General features: G+C 34.9%; 1 protein-coding gene, 1 long non-coding RNA gene and 1 pseudogene across 2 annotated transcripts; 1 reads left to right on the top strand and 2 right to left on the bottom strand.

The window, feature by feature from the left end:
* The first annotated feature begins 4,269 nt into the window (after window positions 1–4,269).
* LOC126728436 (sugar transport protein 8-like) lies at window positions 4,270–6,444 on the top strand. The gene is made up of 4 exons (XM_050434252.1): window positions 4,270–4,647; window positions 4,736–5,707; window positions 6,153–6,362; window positions 6,439–6,444. The coding sequence occupies exons 1-4, from the start codon at window positions 4,270–4,272 to the stop codon at window positions 6,442–6,444; spliced, it is 1,566 nt and encodes a 521-aa protein (XP_050290209.1).
* Window positions 6,445–13,122: 6,678 nt separating this feature from the next.
* LOC126726445 (uncharacterized) lies at window positions 13,123–16,813 on the bottom strand. The gene is made up of 2 exons (XR_007655878.1): window positions 15,553–16,813; window positions 13,123–13,452 (listed from the first exon to the last, which is right to left on the bottom strand). It is a non-coding gene; the product is annotated as an uncharacterized LOC126726445 (long non-coding RNA).
* Window positions 16,814–18,681: 1,868 nt separating this feature from the next.
* On the bottom strand, window positions 18,682–22,352 carry LOC126726443 (UDP-N-acetylglucosamine transferase subunit ALG14-like; annotated as a pseudogene).
* Window positions 22,353–25,258: the final 2,906 nt, after the last annotated feature.

Genomic DNA, 25,258 nt, shown 5'->3' with positions numbered 1-25,258 from the left:
TGGAGCAAAAATATCAATTAATCCCAATCTATTCACTAATTGAGCAAAAGCTGGCAAGCCTAATGCTTTAGTGAAAATATCTGCTAAATGAAGACTGCTTACCACATGAAAAGTTCTTATAACTCCTGCAATCTTGTCTTTGACCAAATGAGAGTTCACTTCTATATACTTTGTTCTCTCATGGAAAACCGGATTAGCTACTATATGCAATGCAGCTTGATTGTCACAAATCAACATTGCACTTTTGGGATGATCAACTCTCAAGTCTCTAAGCAGTTGTAGTATCTAGACCACTTCACAAGTTGTGGTTGCCATTGCTCTGTACTCAGCTTCAGCAAAGGACCTTGAGACTGTACTTTGTTTCTTGGATCTCCAAGAAACTAAGGATTCACCTAAAAACACACTAACCAGTCAAGGATCTTCTAGTATCTGGACATCCTGCCCAGTCAGCATCACAATAAGCTTTAACTTGCAAATCTGAGTTGCTGGGGAAGAAAGGTCCCTTTCTTGGTGGACCTTTTATGTACTGAAGTACCCTGTAGGCAGCTTGCATATGAGGTTTCCTTGGTGCAGAAAGAAATTGATTTAGCCTGTGCACAACATATGTGATGTTTGGCCTTGCCAAAGTTAAGCATAGAAGTCTGCCAATCAATCTTCTGTACTGACTTAAGTCTGCAATTAGCTTTCCTTCATCATTGAATAAATGCAAGTTTTGTTCCATTGGGGTTTTCACTAGTTTAGGCCCAATCTGACTTGAATCTTGTAAAATCTCTAAAGCATACTTCCTTTGATTCTAGGTAAAGCCTTTACTGTTCCTTGCAGCTTCAAGCCCCATAAAGTACCTCAAAGAACCAAGATCTTTTAAACCAAATTTCTTATCAAGCACTTGCTTTGACTTAGCAATGCATTGAGGATCATTCCCTGTAAGTAAAATGTCATCCACATACACAAGCAAAACTATAAAGGAAGATCCTTTGGCGTATGTGAAAAGAGCGTAATCAACTTTAGATTGTACAAACCCTAAATTGAGAATTGTGTAAGAAAATTTTGCAAACCATTGCCTAGAGGTCTGCTTCAGACCATATAGGCTCTTTTTAAGCTTACATACTAGATTAGGAGACTCCCCCTTGCTCTGAAACCCTTGAGGAAGAGACATGTAGACTTCCTCATTTAGATCACCATGTAGAAAGGCGTTATTCACATCCATTTGATGAAGACCCCATCATTTCACATCAGCCATAGAGAGCACAATTCTGACAGACACAGATTTAGCCACAAGAGAGAATGTGTCTGTGTAATCAAGACCCTCTCTTTGAGTGTACCCCTTAGCAACCAACCTAGCTTTGTACCTCTCAATAGTGCCATCTGAGTGATACTAAATTCTATAGATCCATTTACACCCAATAGGTATTTTTTCAAGAGGTAAATGAGTTGAAGTCCAGGTATTATTTAGTTCTAAGGCTTGAATTTCCTTATCCATATCAGTCCTCCATTCAGGAGATTGAATTGCTTGATGAAAGGAAGTGGGCTCAGTAGGTGTGGCTTGAAGAGCAAAAACAAAATGTTTGTATGCTTTGTTAATATGAGTGAAGGTAAGAAAATTAGATATGTCATAGGGTGAGCCAGAAGCTGGTGTTGAGAAAACAGCATTACAAGAGTAATCTCTGAGGTAAGATGGAGGGTTGTGAGCTCTAGCGGATTTTTTAGGCTGGAGTACAGGGAGTACTCTTGTAACAAGACTAGGAACGAAACCAGTTTCGGAGTTACAACCAGAGATAGGTGTAAGTGCAGGTATATCAGTAGAACTGATAGGACTAGGATCCAAATGTAATTTTCATAGCTGGTGACAGTACATTGTAAAACCACAAATGCGGTGAGTCAAAATATAACTTTTTCATAAGGGTAACATATTATACTACTATATTAGTGCTACATATTAAAACTTAATGTATTAGGTCAACAAATATGAAAACTTAATGTGATATGATGATGTCACCATTTGATAAGATAAAATTACTAGTGGCTTCCTGACATCTGCATAAGAAAGCCCTAGATGCCTTCTCATAGCTTCCTTATTTTCTGCTTTCCCCTGAAGATCATTTGCAATGTACTGGACTTCGAGAAATGTATCAATGGCAGGATTCCATGCATCAGTATCAATTCCATTTAAAATCCCAATGAACTTTTTTGAGTGAAAATTAAGTGTTGAATGGAGACCTTTTCCTACCTGTAAATCAAAAAATAACAACATATAAGGGCTTCATGAAAGGAATGAGACTCATATGCTCCCTTAAAACATCTGTGCTGATTTTTGTAAGACATGGTAGACACCCCACCCTAATCATCTTGGATCAATTTGAAGCTAGGAATAATGTTATTCCATCATGTCATGTAAAGTCAGAACATAGAATTTAAAGACTTGAACTCCTAATCTCTTGTATATCTGAGGACAGATGGTGAAAGCATGGTCCTCGTAGTGTAAAACAGAATAAATTTCTTTCAACCTTTAATGATAATCATTGATTTCTAACAGTACAAGAGACAACACCAAGGAAACTACATAATAGTTGGGAAAAAAAAAAAAAAACCAATGGCTTTACAGGTTCTTAAACATTTACTCTCCTTGGTGTCATATATCTGCCAAAACTAATGTTTACTCCAAACTTTTTCAATCTTATCTTCTTCTGGAATATCTGAACTCTCTAGAACTAGAATGTATATGAAGACTAGCATGCAAACAACCACTATAGTGAAGAAGACAAATAAAACTCCTTTCATGGCACAAATCGTTGACAGTAATGCATAGCTACTCAAGAACATACTCAACAAACTTATGGTCATCATCATAGGGTCAGCAGCTGAACTAGCTCTCCTTGGGAAATCAACTTCAGTCCATTTTGATGAAGCTACTCCATATCCAACTGAGTAAAGGAGGAGGAATCCAAAAAATCTGTATGCTGCAGTACATGGAGGATACAATGATGCATAGTGCCCATGTATTAGCAAAACAGAAATGGCAAGGAGTCCACAGAACATTGCGAACGATGAAATCACCATCAATGGCCATTGTCGCTTAAACCTAGTGACAAACTAGGAACCTAAGATGCCCGTTGCCATGTTCACATATTCAATAACCATCGGTGCCATGTAAGATTCATCTGTGGGGATATCAAGATCCATTAGAAAAGCTGGCAAGAAGAAATTGATGGCAAACATCCCTGAAAACTGTAGACATATCTCCCTGACACAACTAATAATCAAATAAGGACGACATTGATGACTAAAGACATGCTTCAACAAACTCCAAACTCCCTGACTCTCCTCCTTCATTTGTTCAAACTCAGAATCAAAATCATCACCCCTAGTTCTTGTAAATTCTCTTCTTGCTTTGCTAACTTTGTTCATCTCTATATAGTACAATGGAGTGTTATGAGCAAAAAGGAAATGAGAAGAGGTGGAATAGCCAATACTCCTGGAATCGCAAAACAAATCCTCCAACCCCACTCAAAATCTGCCATTTTAAAATTTGCTGTTAATCCTAAAGCAGTTCCCAACCCATATGAATGTCTATGTATCAATTTCAACTTGTTTGCAAAATCAGCTGAGGCAGACTCTGAAATATAGAGTGGAACAACCTACAATAAAATGTAAAAAACATTAGACTTGACAACAATAAGTAAAAAGAAAATTCATTAGAGAAATGTTGTTGAAGATAATTTTTATCTGAGACATGATTCCAATCCCTATGCTAGTGACAATTCTTCCAATAAAAAGAATCGAAAGAGATGTTGTTGAAGAGCTCATGGCAGATTAGGAATAATGAGCTAAAGCCCAACAGCAAAGGCCATCTTCTTCCCAACTTTGTGCAAATGATGAACGATGGTACGACTACAACGGTAGTTGAGCAGAAGATAGATGAGAGGTAGCCTTCTATCAAACTATTATAATACGCACAATAGTTATCCACCCTCGTCTTCATCATTGTGTAGTTGAGTTTACGGAAGAACACCTTAAAGAACGGGTCCATAATCACAATACGACTTGACACAAGATATCTCCATTTCAAATGGAGGAGAGGTGGAAGAAGGGCTATGATTTAATTGAGACAAACCATGGCAAGCTAGGCATAAATGCACAAAGGAAGTGATCAAGAGAGTAATGGTTTCCTCTCAAGAGAAGCAAGGCAAGGAAGCATAAAATATCTCTCTTTTCCTTGATTGGAAATCCAACCCCAAGAACAATGAGGGTTTTGGGTCAAATTAAGGGTCAATGGGTGGTGATTCTCTACGACTTGAGAAGCAACCATCCTTTTTTGGATTCATCTCAGGTGGTATCGTGATTATGGACCCGTTCTTTAAGGTGTTTTTCCGTAAACTCAACTACACAATGATGAAGACGAGAGTGGATAACTACTGTGCGTATTATAATAGTTTGATAGAAGGCTACCTCTCATCTATCTTCTACTCAACTGCCGTTGTAGCCGTACCATCGTTCTTCATCTGCACAAAGTTGGGAAGAAGATGGCCTTTGCTGTTGGGCTTTAGTTCATTATTCCTGGGATTTGCCATGATTTCTTCAAGAACATCTCTTTCGATTCTTTTTATTGGAAGAATTGTCATTGGCATAGGGATTGGAATCATGTCTCAGGTAAAAATTATCTTCAACAACATTTCTCTAATGAATTTTTTTTTTACTTATTGTTGTCAAGTCTAATGTTTTTTACATTCTATTGTAGGTTGTTTCACTCTATATTTCAGAGTCTGCCTCTGCTGATTTTGCAAACAAGTTGAAATTGATACATAGACATTCATATGGGTTGGGAACTACTTTAGGATTAATGGCAAATTTTAAAATGACATATTTTGAGTGGGGTTGGAGGATTTGTTTTGCGATTCCAGGAGTATTGGCTATTCCACCTCTTTTCATTTCCCTTTTTGCTCATAACACCCCAATGTACTATATAGAGATGAACAAAGTTAGCAAAGCAAAAAGAGAATTTACAAGAACTAGGGGTGATGATTTTGATTCTGAGTTTGAACAAATGAAGGAGGAGAGTCAGGGAGTTTGGAGTTTGTTGAAGCATGTCTTTAGTCATCAATGTCGTCCTTATTTGATTATTAGTTGTGTCAGGGAGATATGTCTACATTTTTCAGGGATGTTTGCCATCAATTTCTTCTTGCCAGCTTTTCTAATGGATCTTGATATCCCCACAGATGAATCTTGCATGGCACTGATGGTTATTGAATATGTGAACATTGCAATGGGCGTCTTAGGTTCCTGGTTTGTCACTAGGTTTAAGCGACAATGGCCATTGATGGTGATTTCATTGTTTGCGATGTTCTGTGGACTCCTTGCCATTTTTGTTTTGCTAATACACGGGCACTATGCATCATTGTATCCTCCACGTACTGCAGCATACAGGGATTTTGGATTCCTCCTCCTTTACTCAGTTGGATATGGAGTAGTTTCATCAAAATGGACTGAAGTTGATTTCCCAAGGAGAGCTAGTTTAGTTGCTGACCCTATGATGATGACCATAAATTTGTTGAGTACGTTCTTGATTAGCTATGCATTACTGCCAACGATTTGTGCCATGAAAGGAGTTTTATTTGTCTTCTTCACTGTAGTGATTGTTTGCATGTTGGTCTTCATATACCTTCTAGTTCCAGAGAGTTCAGATAGTCCAGAAGAAGATATGATTGAAAAAGTTTGGAGTAAACATTGGTTTTTGGCAGAGATATATGGCACCAAGGAGAGTAAATGTTTAAGAACCTGTAAAGCCATTGGTTTTTATTTATTTTTTTATTTTCAACTATTATGTAGTTTCCTTGGTGTTGTCTCTTGTACTGTTAGAAAACAATGATTATCATTAAAGGTTGAAAGAAATTTATTCTGTTTTACACTACGAGGACCATGCTTTCACCATCTGTCCTCAGATATACAAGAGATTAGGAGTTCAAGTCTTTAAATTCTATGTTCTGACTTTACATGACATGATGGAATAACATTATTCCTGGCTTCAAATTGATCCAAGATGATTAGGGTGGGGTGTCTACCATGTCTTACAAAAAACAGCACAAATGTTTTAAGGGAGTATATGAGTCTCATTTCTTTCATGAAGCCCTTATATGTTGTTATTTTTTGATTTACAGGGAGGAAAAGGTCTCCATTCAACACTTAATTTTCACTCAAAAAAGTTCATTGGGATTTTAAATGGAATTGATACTGATGCATGGAATCCTGCCACTGATACATTTTTCAAAGTCCAGTACACTGCAAATGATCTTCAGGGGAAAGCAGAAAATAAGGAAGCTATGAGAAGGCATCTAGGGCTTTCTTTTGCAGATGTCAGGAAGCCACTGGTAATTTTATTTTATCAAATGGTGACATCATCATATCACATTAAGTTTTCATATTTGTTGACATTTTAATATGTAGCACTAATATAGTAGTATAACATGTTACCCTTTTGAAAAAGTTATATTTTGACTATCACCAGCTATGGAAATTACATTTGGATCCTAGGAGCTGTACTTTAAGCTTTGTATTATCATGCATACATGGGATTTTTTTTTTTTAATATTTTATTTTATTATAAGTGAATGAAGAACTTTTATTGAAAAGGGGGATTGCTTCATGTTCACAATAATGAACAAAAAGTATCTTAAAAAATTACAAAGAATCAAACCGAAACTCTAAGAGAATTATGAAACTCAAAATAGAAGTAAAATGATTGAAACCCCTATCCATAGACCAATCAAACAAGGTATGAATCAATAAGGATTTTTACTGATCTAGGGATCTCTCAATGTCGTTAAACATATGAGAGTTGCATTCCTTCCCACTAACCACATCAAACATGGTGGCACTAAATTCTAAACATCTGAAGAATGCTTCTAAACCAAATTTTCCACCCAAACAATAAGGCCTTTACTATCAAAGGAATCACCCACTAAATTCCAAACATGATAAGAACTTTACTCCACAGCATATGATATGAGTAACATCACAATGAAGTAATAAATGGTCCACTATTTCCCTGCAATATTGACACAAGCAGCACCGTCCTATACTTCTTAATAAGCTTATCAATAGTAAGAATTTTACCTCAAGCTTCTGGCCATAAAAATAAAGAAACCCTCTTTGGGGCCTAGACACACCATATACTCTTCTAAGGGGAAAAAATGCCATTTGTGCCATGGATAGCTTTGTATTAAGTACAAACATGAAACTTGCCTCTCCCCATTAAGCACTATTTCATCTTATCACCCCCCCTCCCCCCTAGGCACCTGAGAATGGATATGATTTGAAAAGTAATTAAAAGAGCCCAACTCCCAATTATGGAAGTCCCTTTGAAAACTTACATCCTAGCTCCTAACCTCTCCCTATCCAGCCTAGAATCCAACGAATCAAAGATGGAGGCTTTTGTATCGGCTGAGCTGGCAGACATGGGAAATTGTTAGCATGGAGGCTTAAGACATGCAACTCTGTCTCATATTTACCCTGCTATTAGTTCATACTGGTATCAGGACTGAAAGTTCCATTTGAACTTACAGCTAAAATACAGGAATGTATACAGTTGGGAGAACTTAGATTCAGAAATTTCTCCCATTTTATTTTTGTTCTCTTTAATTGCTTTATAAACAGTCTCTCTGCCCTTCACCCCACAACATAATTTTCTGTCAATGGAATTTAGGATTTATAATAAAACACCAGCCCATAATGGTTTTCCACACTCTTCTTGATATGGGGCACTTAAAGAAGAGGTGCTCCCTATTCTCAATTCTATTTTTGCATAAAACACAAATAGCATCAGTTACTACTCCCCATGGTAGAAGCCTATCCTTTGTCAACAGCCTATTCTGACTTGCAAACCAATGAAATTGAGTTTAGTAAGTGAACCTAAAAACCAGATCAATTGATACCACTTGACCTTTGGATTTTTCCTTCTTATATGCCGGACCAGGTACTAGAACAAGAATAAAAGCCAGATTTAGAAGGAATCCAGAAAGGCCCATCGTCATCTACAATTTCTACCAATGAGAGTTTAGTCCTGAATGGCCACTAAATTATCAGATCTTGTGGTGGTCAGTGCCATATCTTTGATAAAAGACACCATCATGATGCCACCATCATGCCAAAGATAGATGATAGATCCATGCCCAACATCAAATCAAATAAGAGGTTTAGCTTCATTTCAGAGTTTTGGAATCTTCCTCTAGCTCCATGTACAATCCTGAGGGATTTTGACAATCCAAAAGCTCCTACCCTCCAAAAGCTTAGCTTTCACCCAAGCAACCCATAAAGAGCCTGCCTGAGCAAACAAAGACCAGATAAATCCATGAACATATTAAACAAAGGAGAAAGTATCGATACAAAGATAATTTTAAGCAACCAAGTAAATAATTTGTTTCAACCACCTTAGTAAAGTAAAGTATATCAAATAGCTATATAGCTACAATAAAAACAACCAAGCCTTAGTCCCAAAATTTTTGGGGCTCATATGGTGGTTCTTTCTCCTATAAAAATGGGTGGAGGGTGAATTGTAGATTAAAAATCCATTGTATGTATTTGAAACTTAGCCATAAAAGGAAAAAAAATGCATATAATGATTGTCAAATACACATCCTTTTTGAAATTTTAAACTCACCAGAATAGCTCTCTCTCTCTCTCTCTTGTATATTCATTAAGAAAGCACAAAAATTGAATATCCATTCAAATTTTTATATATTTAATTTTTCAAAACTTAAAAGTCATTAGTTAGTTGACATGTCAAGATCATTTAAATGCGGTAATGAATGTATCAATTTAATATATCAGATTTAAAATGAAAAGCCAATGGTTCAGTTGCCATGTCCATATTAATTGCATTTGGTAATGAATTTCTTACTATTTGAAGTTCACTTGTTGCTTCTTCCATATGATCACTTGTTACTTAAAGAATATTGAAGATCAATATTGAACTCAAGTTCTCACTTGAAGTGAAGCTACGACCTAAAATTGCTTCATCAATGACAAAGGCCTTAAGAATTGGATTTATTAGGACTTAGGAGTTCTTTAAAACATGATGATATGACCTTTTTGGCTAATTAGCATTAGCAAGAGGACTATTTTCTTCATATTCAGGTAGTAGCTTATCATGTAAAAATTGTGCATGATTGTCCCTTCTTAGGATCACACCATGAAATTTCTACCGAAAATAATTTAATTTTTAGTTTTACCCAAGGATGATATGATATTCTTTTCTTTTCCGTCAAATTTGATTCTAGTTTTTCCTTTAATCATATCTTGAATCTCTAAGAGGATATATATATATATATATATATATATCTCACAATTTACAATAGAATATATTATGCAAGGTTTAGACAATGTATAATAACTTCGCTGTTGCAGCTCATGAATTTATAGGAGAAAGATGGCTTTTCATTTTGATTGGCCATGAATTGGAGGAATTATATTACTCACCAATGTCATGGAATCTTTGAGGTTTGTTCTCACTTTGTCATATTTATTTTGTTTATTCTCTTTGTAACAAAAAGGAATATTGGATCATTATTTCCCATTTTTGATTGAGAGACCTTAGTTTAGCTTAAGGTTGTCTAAATTTTATTCTTTTGATAGTTGGGGAGAAAAAGGTTGCTCGGCCAGCTTCTTTTGTATATTTCCTACGTTTCAAAGGGCATGAGATGGGGGATGTATACTTTTATAATGCTTGGACTGAATGAGAACCTCAAGAACTCAGAGACCTTAGTGACAAGACCCTTGGCATACTTTACATAGTTTCTGAGCAAATGCTTAGCAATGGCAAGGCCGCTCACCACCACAAAATTTCTAGGCCCAGCAGCAAGGCGATAAATGGGTCCATACTCATTCATCCATTTGAAGAGTGGGAGAAAAAGAACACCACCCAGAAGATCAGACATGTCAATTGATAATAGGTGGGATGCCTACCAGTAGCTGAAGGTCCAAATAAGTTATACAAAGTTAGGGTTATTTTTTACTTTGTACTTGTGTAGAACAATGCAATTTAATTTCTCATATTGGTGTACTTCTTTAAGAGATTTGAGCTTTTTATAGGGATTTGAACTTCTATAGATACTCATGTATAATTTTACTTTCTTCACCAAAAAAAAAAAAAAAAAAAAAACTATTTCTATAGAACTTAGTTTTAATAGTTTTTCCGTGCATCGTACGGGTTAGCGACTAGTGTGTGTATATATATAACCAAAGCCTTTGAAGCTCCCACAATTTTCCACATTATTATTTTAATTTATGAAAAAATTTTAATTTATTAAACTAAATATGGGGATAGAGAGAGGAAAAAAAACAAAGATTTCACATAGTACTTGTGATCGAAAAAGAAATTTTATTTATTTCGTACCCTTCGCTCAATGAGAAAATGGGCAGGATTCTACAGGATCAAACCTATGGAACTTAAGGAATGATGGAAGGGAATAAAAAAAAGAAAAGAGAGGGAAAAAGAATAAAAAAATAATTAAATCAAAATGAAGTAGAAGAGCCCAAATTCCAAATGAATGAAAACGTGATTGAATCAGTCCTAGTTACTCTTTGAGGTGGAGTGAAAGAAGGGAGGGGATTCTTGAACAAGGAAAAGGATCCAATGACTTCAAAAGAATTGAATGAGGAGCCGTATGAGGTGAAAATCTCATGTACGGTTCTGTAGAGTGGCAATAAGGGTGACTTATTTGTCAACTTTTCCACTATCACCCTTGAAAAACCAACCTCTTCCTCATGTAAAGTTGCCAGAGTACACTTCTAGATTTGAAATCACTACTTATATACCTAGTATTGGCCATAATTTACAAGAACATTCTGTAGTCTTAGTAAGAGGGGGGAAGGGTTAAGGATTTACCTAGTGTGAGATATCACATTGTTCAAGGAAACCTAGATGCTGTCGGAGTAAAGGATCGTCAACAAGGGCGTTCTAGTGCGTTGTAGATTCTTATCCAAGACTTGTATCATTTGATGATGCCATGTGAATCGCTAGAAATGTGTGAAGTGTATGGCTAACTCAATAACGAAAGTTTTGTAAAGGAACTGGAGCAGGCTACCAATTTACTAAACTCACAAAATTTCAAAAAATTGATGTTTAAAGCAATGTACAACTCACACCAACATTTGTAATTGAGGAAAACAAAATAAGTTATTCAATGACTACTACAAAGCAACAAAGGAAAAAGATACAAAGAACACTTTAAAGTTGTCTTTTAATTTATTTGAAATATTGCTTAAGTAGTTCTTTAAATGTGTGTTTCATTCATTTATTAGATAATTGAGGATGTTAAGGATTGGAATTTTAATTTTAATTTTAATTTAAGTTTGATTTTTATTTTTTCATTACGTAATTTAATGTTTCATATGAAGGATAGGAAATTTTGAGATTGATATCCTAATGTACAATCAAAGAGGAAACTGCAAAGAATTGTTTACATCTTCAAATATAATAGCTTTTCCGTGCATCGCACAGGTTAGCAACTAGTTCATTTAATTATGATTATTCTATTATGTCTAAAAATTTACAAATAACATGACTCAATAAATAGTAAAGCAAAAATATTAAACTTTTCCTATATGATGATGAACACCAATATAAGTTGAGATAAATTTATGCTCGAGAGGGGTGAAAGCAAGGAATCCTTCTTTTGTTTGAAAAAAAAAAAAAAAAAAAAAAAAAAAAAAAAAAAAAAAAACCAACAACAACAACAACAAAAGAACAAATGGAAGTGAACACCTCCTTCACTTGATCAATTGAGACAAAGTTATTCTTTTTTTCTTATTTTTTATTCATGTTCATCAATATAAGATGAGATAAATTTATGCTAGAGAGGAGTGAAAGTAAGGAATCTTTCTTTTGTTTGAAACAAAAACAACAAAGGAACAAATGGAAGGACAATTCCTTCACTTGATTAATTGAGAAAAAGTTATTCTTTTTTCCTTATTTTTTATTCATTATTTTTTTCTTAAAATTTGAATATGGAGATTATCTTAAGCATTTTTATTCCAATATATTCAATTTCAATTTAATATTTCCTTTCCTCTCTAAACTTTGAATGAAGTTTAAAAGAAGGAAAGAGAAAAAGAAAATTAGGGTGAGGTCTTGGGTTTGCATTTTAGTCTTTCTATTTTCTTTTTCTTTTTTTTGAAACCTAAAGTGAGTCCTTTTATAAAAATCCTAATGTGTTTCTAATTAAACCTAAAGTGAGCTCTTCTTCGTTTTAAGAAACCTTAGCTAATTTGCAGGGGTCTAGTAGAAATAGCCGTTAATTTTAAAAAATGGGTGTTGTTTCTCTAATTTAATTGGTTGAATGAAATGCTTATCTTAATTCTTTCTGAAGATGAGAATGAGCAGCACGACCAAACCTCCTAGGCATCCAGCTTAACTACAATTCAATAGTTTTGACATTGAAATTGAATAACCTTTTAGCATATCACGGCTGCACCGTAGTACAAAACTATACAATACAAATGTTCAAGAAATAACACGTCATAGTGCCGAACAAATTGTGGTGGTTCGAGATATATTTGGACCATGATACTTGTCGGTGGAATGGTCTCACTTTTAGAACAACTCTTTGATACAAGAGATAAGAGTAAATAAATATATTGGCTGTGCCTGTAGAAAATTTATCCTCTTCTGAGCACCGAGTTATTTGGGTGAAGAGCCCTATGGAAACTGGGTGAAGAGCCCTATGGAAACTGAACGTTCCCAATGAGTGCAAACATCTATTATGCTGAGCTTGTACTAACTCATTACCAACCATGGCAAATTTGCATAGGAGAAGACTTCGAGTACCAAGGAAAGAGCAACAAACTTTGAGACTGAAGCTCTTGCCATGGCGTTGGTGATGGGGTTGAGATGGACTGCTACGATGGGATTAAAAGTGATAATTGCTAAAGGTCATATTTAGAGTCACACCAGTGCTATATGCTCTCAAGATCACCGTGTCTTTCATCTTTTGGAAACTAGTTGGAAGAGGATAGAGGATGTGCCATGCTGTTCGTGAATTTGCAATGGCAATGGCAATTAATCTCAAAAAGGGCCAACAGTGGGCCAAGAACTTTAGCACATTATGCCTTTTGTATTGAGTCCCGGAAGAGTTGGTTCGGAGAAATACCTCCATCGCTAAAGAATACATTGCAATCCGAAATTTTACAAGTGAATAAAATTTCTATCTTTTTCTTCAAAAATAAATAAATAAATAAAATCATCATATTGCCTGCACTATTTCCTTCAATAGCATTGTGTTCTCACATATTTCTAAAATGAAGTCTGCATTTCCAAATGGATCATATATCATATGGCAACAGTACAAAACTAGATTAAAAATTGAAAACGATGGCACCATTTTAGCATCAGCATATTTCTGAAACAAAATCCCACCGGGTAGAAGGTTACATATGAATTAAATCACAATCGCAGTGCACTACCTACAACATCAACAAGACCAACAATCATTAAGCACATAATATTTGAAGTGTACCTCATAGATGATGATGCCTTTTGCTTACATACTAATGTCAACAAGAACAGACAATCATCGAGTACATAATGTTTGAAATTTAAGTCCACTGCATAGAAGACGATGCCTTTCACTTACATACCAACTTACTCAAAATGTGAAGGAACCAATGCACTTCTAACATTGTATTCATATTAATCTTTCATGTCATTGACAAACCTTAATAAGCATGCCTTGAAGACTATTCGAAGAAGACAAACTTCACTGAATCCCCAAGAACAGAAAATCCAACTCTCAGGGTCATCCTCATTTTTGGCAACTGCTTTTGTGCAACTTTTGGCAAGAGGAGTTGCATCGAGTTCAAGATTGGTTGCATGATGGAATTGTTCTAGAAAGCTTGTTGTATGAATGTTCATGTAACCAAGTAAAGAAAAACTAGATACGCCTTGAGCAAGTTCACTGAAAATATTGTTTATTGAGGGATCAGTGAATTCCAACAATATCATGGTCCCTTCTTTTTCTAGTATCTTTCCCATCAAATGAATTTGAGACCAGTTGAAGAAATGCAACCCACTAAGACATTAGTAGAAGCTGAATTGATACATACAAGTTACTTCAAAGGTTTATGATACTTATCAAAAAAAAAAAAAGTTTATGATACCTACAAATATGGAATAATAGAAGACTCATGGAAAGTACTAGAGAAAAATAAGTAACAGTAAGGTTCAAGTTCATTTGAACACATTGGCAAATGTCCTATTGCGATTAGTGGCAAAAATCCAAATACCAAAAGAGAAGCAAGTTTCCATAGTTTTGGAAGAGTATCTTCAACAAATTTGTTGAATTTTTAGCTAAGAGTCACTGCAGGTCTAGTGTTGTCATTTCACCCATCTAGAATGGTACAAATCTCTAATCCCTGCGAATCTATTCCAGTCTGGAGCAAGGAGTCCACAATGTGTACCATTTTGCAGTGAAAAAGGTATAATTCTGAAGAAGCTATTGTTGTTCAGGCACAATGGTTTAAGCTTATATTAGGAAGCCATTGAGTTGGGAATTTCAAGGTTTTTGTAACTAGTTTTATATGGGTCAAAATAGTCAACGTGCCAATAATGATTAAATCCTCCTGATTGAGGTTTATCTTATATGTCAAGAACTATCAAGGCACTCTTTATTCGTGTTTTGGCACAAAATGAGGATTTGGTCTGGAAAAGTGATTTTGTGCAATGTTCAAAATTGTGGCATTTGGATATAACCATTATGGTAGCTAACCCTTGAAACAATTAAAGCTTAATCAACAACTTCAGAATTTAGCCATGCCTTGGATACGTTCCATCACATTTGTTGATCAATTTAATGTACATAGCCAATTTCCAGAACCGTCTGAAATTCCTATTTGTGAGAGGTCTTATTGTTTAAGATTTTTGTGTTTGTAACCAAGTAGGAAATTATGGATTGATCTAACAAGAACTCACTTTGAAAAAATTGATTTCAAAAGTAGCCCCATTGGAGCTGACATTCATGAGAATAGAGTTTGAAGACAAATCTAATTCTTTTCATTATGAGACTTCAACAAAATGCATTTCAGACACAATGTCCTCCAAGAAATTCTGTTGAATATTTTAACTCCTTCCAAGTATGAGAGTAGAACCCAGCTTTCTAGTGTGGTGCCGCCATTCAATTGATTCAATATAAGATGTAATGTCCACAAGGTTAACAATTTTCCAAGAGATTTTTAGATGGGACCATCGTAGAAGTTATCATATATACAAAGATATGCAAGATGCCTAAATTGGTCTAAGAAATATGGGATTTTCCCTGTAAACTGACTGCTGGCCAAAAACATGTTAAGGTTGCAAAGATTTAGTTTGGTAATCGGTACTTGACCTTGTAGATTACTGGAGCCTAATGGAATGTATGAAAGTTTATTACTAATTGCTATTGTGCCATTAAATGATTCATAGAAAGATTAGGTGGGATGTAAAGTTGACATTTGCAGGGACCAATGCATGTCATGAAGTTGGCATTGAGGCAACCATAATGCTGAAAGAGAAGGGGGCTAATTCATTACCTGAAGCATATTTTTGTTCCCCTTGAAGGTTGATACCCCTTGTGTAAAAATATTGAACGAAAGAAAGATGAGAAACCCACCATAGAGCATTCATACAAAGATCATTTCCCTACAGATTAAGAAAATAAATATCTGATAGATTTCTAATTTGTTGATAAATGAATACTTCAAATCTTGCAAAGGAGAGATCGAGATGTGTAAGTCTCTTCCAAGTAACCAAAATAGCTTAGAATTCCCTTAACATTGCCTAACCAGGTGATGGGCTCCCGGCTTACCATCATTGTCTTGATCAATTAATCACAACATTTGATTCCCTGAACATCATCTTTTTAGCCAAACGAGAACATATTCATCATAAAAAAATAAAAAATATTGATTAACTAAGTATAATCTTTTGTCTCCTAAGTATCCTTTTTTTTTAGATGAATGAGATTTATTCATCAAAAACAAATACATTGCAAACAGGACTAGCAGACTACCAAAGAACCAAAACAATACAAAGAGCCCTATTAACAATATAGGATAAAACACTATAGTTTACAGCTCAACATATCATCAAAAGCAAAGAGAAGATAGAAAAATACAATGGTTAAGAATTAGAATCAAATAGTCATAGGGATGTTCCAAAAGAACACAACCTTTGTTTCTGGCTGTATTCACAATATGCCTGCTTGATGCCAGTCCATCTATCCTTTACAACAATAATCTTGAACGTAGTTTTTTCATCTTTAAGTTGTTCTCATGCCACTGAGAGTTTTGTCCATCCAAGTGTGATATATAAGAGCAATCCAAGAAACTTCAAAAAAAAAAAAAAATAACAAAGCTTTTTTGCCTTTTAGAACTATTGCCCAAGCCTATGCACTGCAAGTATCAGGTCTTCAAGGAATGGAACAAAGTCTATTAGTTAGAATACCTGGTAAGCTTGAATTGCTAAACTTTTGATGGAGTAAGTCTAATAGCATTCCATGATGTCCCCCACATTCAAATTCTCCAAATTTTGTAGTTCTAAATTGACATTTTCTGCTACATTTTGATCAAGGTTTGCCTCAAAACACTTGCCCTGAATATGAACCAAAGCCGCAAACCCTGCTGGCTGCCAACTTTAGTTTCCTCCATTGTGAGCTAATGAGACCTTTGCATTCACACTACTGAATGTCATTGCTTATCCGAGGTACATATTTAAGCAACAGAGGACCAAGATGCCAACCATCCTGCCAAAAATAAGTACCATTCCCATCTTCATAATGATATTTGGGAAATTTTCCACCTAAATTGGGGCCTAAAAAAGTGTAAAACTTCCATATAGTTTGTCCCAAGTAAGAGTCCAGATCCCCTCAAAAGTACATTTTCACTAACACTCCCTTGCAAGCACAATCACGACATTAAATGAATAACATTTCTCTAAAAAAAATGAACCATCCAGTTTTAGATGTCTTGAAACATGAGGGAAACATTGCTGAGAGACATGTCATTTAGGAGAAAGGTATAGTAAATTAACTAGCATTTGGAAGACCTGAGAAACAAAAACTTAGCAATTAATTTACTACTGTATCAAAATATTGTGTATATTTAATTAACATTTTTTTTTTTGAAAAGCTTTAAAATAAAGATCCAAGGTAATTGTTTCTTTATGAGATTATAGAAAATAACAATGAAAATATTTTTCTTAAACATCAAAGGCTAGATTTGGCATTGGAGGAGAAGTAGACTGTAAAAATACCCACACTTTCGCAATCTAGGCTTCCTTCTTAGTTACTGGTGGCAAATATTCCACCAAATAGCCTTGGAATTTGTCACAAAGAATACAATTAATTTGCTCACTTATGCAATATCTTCTTGTCTTTCACTGAAACTTTATAAAGAGATCACTAGGAGATTCTAAAGAGAGCTAACAGGATAGCCGAATGAACACTTGGCTTGTCACGGATTGCCTTTGAACTAAAATTTGATTTTACGCTATTAATCTACAGGGTTTAAATGAAATTATGAAGTTAATTGCCTTTGATGTTTATAAGAATAAACACCATATGCATACATGCCAATGGAGTGAATATAAATAATAATAATAATAATAATAATAAGTTACCCAGCAAAAAGATTATATAGAAATTGTCGAAATATTAATAAACATTATCACATGAGATCTACACTAAATATTTCAAAGACCATTATTAAATGAATGATTTTACACAATTAGGAACAATATTCCAATTTCATCAAAATAGAGTCTCAAAATACCAAAATAAATCCAAAATAAATGAAAGCAATAAACGTAAAATGCTCACATTATAGATACTCAAAGAATGTTGAGGGGGAAATCATAGATACTCAAATTTTGACAGAGAAGCAATTTGATTATAAAATGCTGATTATAACTACCAATTAAAAAAAATACCTATAGATTTGTTAGGTTGATACAGAACTATGGTATTTAAAAAACAGCATTCTTAGATATCACAAGCCACATATTGGATCTATGATACTGAACCACATTACAGTTAAATGTCCTACAAACTTTTAATATATATATATATATATATATTTCTTTTTAATTAGCAAGGAATTTTCTAAATTGTTTGCACTTTTCAAAACATATGGAAATTTACCGTCAAAAAAGGGAAGTGAAAACAGATAGACCAAAGGACACACGCGCGCGCACACACACACACATATAAAATTAGAGATAACTCACTCAGGGTAGTTTTACTTTGCTTACCCATGGTTTTAAAGTAGCAATTTTCCCTATTGAGGTTTCTTCCATTGTTAGGACACTAAAAAACGTTATTGGATTTTTTTTTTCTTTGTCTCTTCTATCTTCACCAGCTGATCATTTCTCTGTCTAATACATGCTCAAATCGAAACCAACACAACAAATTTTACAAACAAATGCCCCATATGATCTTAAAGAATTTAATGCCTTGTAAATACTCCTTAAATTCTCACAGGATGTCAAGATGCATATACTAAAAAATAAAAAATAAAAGAACAAAAGATTTAGCCCCAATATACCCACAAGAATCATGTTCACCTGCTGCCACCACTAACCGTAAACCACCAAACCTAGATGCAGTCAATATATGCTAATGCTCACATTATAAGTACCCACCAACACATGCTGGATCCCACCAATTTGATTCTTCACTTAAATTTTAATTATTGATAATCCAATAAATTCCACATAATCCCAATGCATATAAAGCTCCACTCATGGAAATAAATTTCCAAATTCAAACTAAAGCACCATATAATCTTCTACAGTCTTGTTGCTGGTGACACACTTCATCTTCTTGTACCCTAATCTTCCAATCAACAATGCATACCTTATCAAGATCCATACCTCTGCTGAAAAAATGATCCAACCACAGGCACCCTCCACCCCTCAAAAAGCCATCTACATCATAAATCATAAACTCCATAGCTGTCACAGGTATCCACCTATCCACAGCATGTCAACTGCACCAAATGCACCACCCTGTCAAACACATTGTAGAGCTTCATTCTTGTAGCCAAAATCCCGGTCCTACAAAACCCACAAAAACATCACCCCTCTTTGAATTTTCACATTATGCCCAACCTTAAAATTGACCTTGTAGGATACTTTGCTAGGATGATTTCTAGCACCAAAGTACTCATTAGAGGAGAGAGAAGAGATCAGCAGATGAGGAAGAGAAAGAAAAACTTTTTTAAAAAGCACATTGAAAGACATTTTTACCCATTTTAAATAGTGAAGTGTGAGGGGGTAGATTATGGTCAACCATAATTTAGTTATTAATTGAAAGAAATGTCTTACTTTTAAAACCAAAGCTAGGCAAAGTAAAACCACCCTATACCACAGTTGGTAATCTGTAATTATCCCTAAGACCAATTAGCAACCCAACTAGATTTTGGACAACAATTTCCTGTTACTCTGTACTTTAATAACATATATTCAAGCAAAGTTGATCTCCTAATTAATTTTTAAAGCAAGGATAAATAATTTATACTCTCCAAAAATTATTGAGATTATGTGAACCAAAAGTCAAAAATTTATTGAAATCAGGGTTCTTAGAACCTACAGAAATACATAGTTTTAGTGGGGGTAATAAAACATAGGTAATACTATAGTGACACTATGAAAATGTTGACTGCTTTGCAAAAACTAGGAGGTTGAAGTGAAAGTGCCAATATCGAAGGCTGAATTCATTCAATTACATGAGACAGCCAACATAGTGAGCTCATGAATATTGCCTTTGAAGGTGTGGCCATTGCACGAAGAACTCATCAGCTATTCGTAACTTGTAAAGAAGTAAGCCACTTAATGAGAGCCTTCTCACTCTTGCTATACTCTCAACATAGAAAACTGATGACCATCTAATCCCAACTACCTGCACTTAAGGTTAAAGGATGTACTCTGATATCATCTTAAATAATTCAAAAAATATGGACAAGAAAAACCAAAAGAGAGAGGGGGTCTTAATGGATGGAGTACATCCACACCTTAAAAAAGAATGCAATTGCACATAGTGGAACACATGTCCCTGGCCCGTTGCAGAGAAACTGAAGTTATACAAAGTTGACTACAGATTAATTAAGTTATATAATTAAATTACAGGAATATATTTATGTGTTCAAAACATAAATGACTGGAAGCATAGACAGGGATAGAGAAAATACCACTTGGGGGTCTAATTTTAGTCATTAGCTAGAGTGCATGAGCCATCGCAATCAAGGTTGTCCAAACAGAAGTTAAATATGATTGACCAACTTCTCTGCTTCGATAGATCTGCCTGAACCGAGCAGTTTCTACCACCTTGATCCCAATCTGCAGTAGAAACCATTTAAAAAATGAAACTTTTGTTGAAAAGCCTGCAACAATCATAAGAAGATACAATGTAGTACAAATGCTGCATCAAATCCAGCTTTCAGTGAGAAGCACAATGTAAGTACACCTGCTACAACAACAACGGAGGAAACAATAAAAGACTATGTCCTTTGTATGCAGAAGCTTTGTGATATTCTGCCCTCCGGCTCATCCAATCCTCATCCTTTTTTCCAAACAACAGTTCACTTATAAGGGAAAGAAATCATAATTAACAAAATGATTTATAAGTGCCAGAGATACTGGATCTTTAAACCTCCTTATATGTTGCTGTAGGATGAGTTTCCAACCTTCCAGCAAGAAAGTATCTGGTCGAAATAAGGCAGCTGTGATGATATTTATTTGACTTGCTTATGCCGGTGGAGGAAGGTTTTGCAGCTTATGAGTGAAGTAAGGCATTTAGTGAAGCATAAAGTGAGAATGGGGAAAAAGTTTCTTATTGCATGCTGCTAGGCATCCTGATGGCCCCCTTTTGCAAAAATTATGGATTTTATGTGATTTATGATGCTGTACGCATTAAGCAAGGTCAACCATGTTGTGTTATTTTGAACGGTCATTGGAACTAGCCTTGTGTTAGGTCCAATGACTTAGTGGCATTTTAAGTTAAGCTGGCTGAAGTACCAACTGGGGAGGAAAATCAGGTTCAATGCTTGGCTGTGGCTCACTGTTGGTTTACTTGTACGGACACCTGTCAAGTGATAAGAGAGAAGGGTTGAGGTTATTTAGTGGAAGATTATGCAATTTCCTGAAGTTTTTCCTAAGCATGCATTAGTTAGCTGCTTGGCAATGAGTACTAAGCTATGTACTTTTTGTAGCAATAAATCGGTAGTCTCGTGACCATTTGTTTTTTGCATGCCATTTTTCTAGTAGGATCTGAATAGCAATCTTGAGGAAGTGCTTGTTCAATCAGCAAATTTGTTGCTGGTCATATGAACTTGATTGGGCCAGTAAAAAGGTTAAAGGAAGAGAGTCGCAGCATGTTATCTGCAAGACTACTCATGCAGCTATCATTTACCATATTTGGATTGACCGAGGTGCTAGAATTCATGGTGAGAAAGTAAAGTCTGACATTGAAAGTGTCAAAGTAGTTATGCAGGAAGTTAGATATAAGTTATCTCTGTGTAGCAATATTAGAACGTCTTTACAAAATAGAATGTATCGTAATCTGTGGAACATTTCATTTTCTGTTTTGAGGTTATGGTGTAGTTAGCTGCTTACAACAACAACCACCAATTCATAGTGCCAAAATTCATGCAAGGCTATGAATCCTCAACACACTAGTCAGGGTCGATCATGTGTATTTTTTTTTTTTTTTTTTTCTATTTCCACCTGCTTGTCATTTAAATTTTTTATAAATAAAAATAACCACTGATTTCAAAACACAAAAAAGTCGCCTCTACTCATATCAAAGAATTAGTCATCCTCAGTTATTTACCAACTGGTTAAGAGCAAATAAATGCAGAGTAAGGTACTGTTAAAATATTGATTAAACAATTAAATTCACCATTTCCTAATACCAAGTGGTCCTAAATTCGAACCCCGTCTCCACTCACCATTTAAAATGTTAAATTCATAATTTTCTACTCGGGGCAATCGGTAATTTGATCAAGTTCAGTTAAGGTATGTACCTCGGAGTCGTCGAGGGCGCGAGCTTTTTTTTGAAGGCTCATGGTATCGGTAACATCGACAACAGATTAAGCATCTCTGCTGTATGACCCCCTACATTAAAATACATACGTTAAAACAACAAAAGTAACAGATTCATTATATGAATGGAAACGAGGATAGTAGCTTTAAGTGGTGAGGGCACTTACTGGAGCTAATAAGAAGAGGTTTTCCATGACCAGAGTCGTTGTAACTTTTCGAACCCTCCATTGTTAGAACTGAGAAGGACTTGGGTTGTGGCCTAGTGGAAGAAGAAGAAGAGTTGCTGTGAAAATCGTTGATGGATTTGGGTTGGGCCTGTTAGGTTAGGTGGGCGCATTTTTACTCAGATCTTGGTCCACTTGCATCTGGGCTCTCCATTAAGTGTCCTTTTTAAAAAAAAAAAAAAAAAAAAAAAAAAAAAAGTAAAAGACGTAAATGCACTTTTAGTTCATATATTTTTGTTTTGTTTGTTTTTTTTTTCCCTATATTTTAATTTTACTACTTTTAGTTCTTAAACCAATTAATGCGTGTTATTTTCGTTATTTCTGTTAATCAACCGACGAAAATATCTGACATAGCTGATAGAGGAATTAAATTATTATAAAAAATGCCACATCAACATTTATTTTTTTAAATAATTTATCAATTTTAACTAAAAACAAAAAAGAAAAAACAAAATTAAAAATAATAAAATATATAAATTTAGATCTAATTCATTTTGAACAAGAACATGATCACAGATTTAAACATCAGGTTATTCAAGTCATTTTTGTATTTTATCAAGTTACACATAGCTAAGCAAAGAAAAATTGATCTCTTGCAATATGTTTCAAACCCGGTGAGTTGGCGGTTATAGTTATAGCTACAACTCTCAAACCCAGATCTTCTGCAAAATCAATCTCCTAGAACCAAATCTGAATCTCCAGCAAAACAACCAAACCAATCTCCAAAAAAGCAAACTTTTACCTTCAAACCCATAAATTTTCTTGAGAAACAAACATAAAAAATCCAAATGGGTTGAATTGTGAGAGAGAAAATGAATCGTCAATGAAGATTGGATCAAATGCCCACAAGAAAAACAAACCAAAACCCCCAATTTTCTCAAACCCAAACAAAATAATCAAATCCAAAAATTATCAAATCAACCAAAAAAAATCCAAAAACCCAAATGTTGCCCATTGTTTTCTTCAAATCAAGACCCACTTGTTGTTGAAGTTTACCCCTTGATATTATGCTCGTTGTTGGTGTAGGGAGAAGCCGAAGAAGGAGATTCCTTTGCCTTGATCTGCTCCAAATCACCGCTGCTCTCAGCCCCTCTCTCTCTCTAAACCTAAATCCAAACAACCGCCGATCTCAGTCCCTCTCTCTACCCAAATCCCAACTACTGCATCTCAGCCTCTCTTTCTCTAAACCCAAACCAAATCCATATCCCAAAAGCTATAACCTGAACTTAAAGAGAAAAAGAAGTAAGAATAAGCCGAGAGGGTGAGAGAGATTTTTGACTTGAGAGGAAGAGAGAGATAGGAAAATTAATAAAGAGTTTAGCACCCTATTTGGGTTTTGTGTTTAGTGATGATGTTGTATTTGGTTGACAAGAAAATTTAAAAAAAATTAAAAAAGTTACTAAAAGTTTTTTTTCTTGATCTCTAATACCAAAAAAAAAAAAAAAAAAAAATCTTCCTTATTTTTTCATTTTAAATTTGAGTTTGTGTTTGGTTCTAGGTTTGTGCTCTTATGTTCTTGTGTTGATGTTTAAATATGTGATCATGTTCTTGTGTGTTCTTGTTCAAAATGAATTAGATCTAAATTTATGTATTTTATTGTTTTTAATTCTATTTTTTCTTTTTTTATTTATTTAAAATTGATAAATTATTAAAAAAAAATTAGATGCTGATGTGGCATTTTTTATAATATTTTAATTTCTTCGTCAGATATTTCCGTCGGTTGATTGATAGAAAGGACGAAAATAACACGCATTAATTGGTTTAGGGACTAAAATCGGTAAAATTAAAATGTAAAGACTAAAATAAAAATAAAAAAAGCCAAAATGTAGGGACTAAAAGTGCATTTACACCAAATTTTTTTTTTATTTTCTATTGGGCAGCGCTGGAATTGACGAGGAATGTATCATTTTGATCTAATATATATATATATATATATATTCAACTAGCCTTGTAGCACGTGCTTAGGGGCTCTTCTATTTTTTATTTTTTATTTGTAAACGTTAATACTTCCTATGATTTGGACAGCCAGTTTTTAAATATTGGCGCAGTAGGCTTGATACATGAAGTGTCTTCCCTGTTCTCCAATGTCATTAGTGTGTTGGGTTTGCCTGTTATGCCAGTTCTAGCTGTAATCTTCTTTCATGACAAAATGGATGGGGTAAAGGCGATTTCCATGGTGTTGGCTATTTGGGGCTTTATTTCATATTTCTATCAGCACTACCTTGATGATTCTGAGGCCAAGGCTGAAAAGAGAGATGTCAAGGAAGAAATTTTAATGTGTCCCCTATTGAAAGAGGTTGCCGACGAACAAGATGGGCTAAAGAATATTTATCAAAAAATTCCACTTTCCATAGAAACAAAATTTTATGAGCACTGAAGCTATTCCTCTGTTTTGATTCCTAGAATGGTTTACAAACTCATATTTCCAAACTTGTAGGTAAACCCCATGCCATTGTTTCTCCACATGAAGTGTAAATCATGGTCTTGCTCATTCCATTTCCAACAATATTTTCAGATTCCAGTAACTATAATTGGGCCCTTTTTATTTTGTCTGAACTACTCATCCAATTTGGGTATCGCACTTGGTAGCAAGTCTTGTGCATATTGCCATGTTAGACCATCAATTTGGCAAATTAAAGGGGCCTAAACCCCTCCCCCACAAACCCCAACAGCAGAACCACCCCTTCTATACCCCCTTTACAGCAGGTGAACACGAACAATGTCAAGATGATGGGCAATAAAAATAAAGGAGGCAAGCTCAGGAGAAACAGCTGAGCTGTCCTGAGAACCCACGGACACAACATGAAAGAGAGGTTCTGTTCAGGGTCCTTCAAGGGCAAAAGGAAAGCCAGAACTGACAAATGAGATAGAAGCAATGCAAAATATGTGGTAGCAAATATGGCCAAAGGTAAAGCATACTAGAATATGACTTTTCAAGCCAAATTTAGGATAAAAATTTGTTGAATTCTTCATCAAA

Source organism: Quercus robur, chromosome 5 (genome assembly GCF_932294415.1).
Source record: "Quercus robur chromosome 5, dhQueRobu3.1, whole genome shotgun sequence".
In the NCBI taxonomy this organism is placed as follows: domain Eukaryota; kingdom Viridiplantae; phylum Streptophyta; class Magnoliopsida; order Fagales; family Fagaceae; genus Quercus; species Quercus robur.
This window is presented reverse-complemented; position numbering and strand designations above follow the sequence as displayed.

Excerpts from the sequence above, each read along its gene's own strand:
- LOC126728436 (XM_050434252.1), top strand. The coding sequence starts at position 4,270 with ATGGGTGGTGATTCTCTACGACTTGAGAAGCAACCATCCTTTTTTGGA. Across the intron at positions 4,648-4,735 it reads GGATTGGAATCATGTCTCAG|GTTGTTTCACTCTATATTTC; the intron begins GTAAAAATTATC and ends ATTCTATTGTAG. Across the intron at positions 5,708-6,152 it reads AAGAAGATATGATTGAAAAA|GGAGGAAAAGGTCTCCATTC; the intron begins GTTTGGAGTAAA and ends TTTGATTTACAG.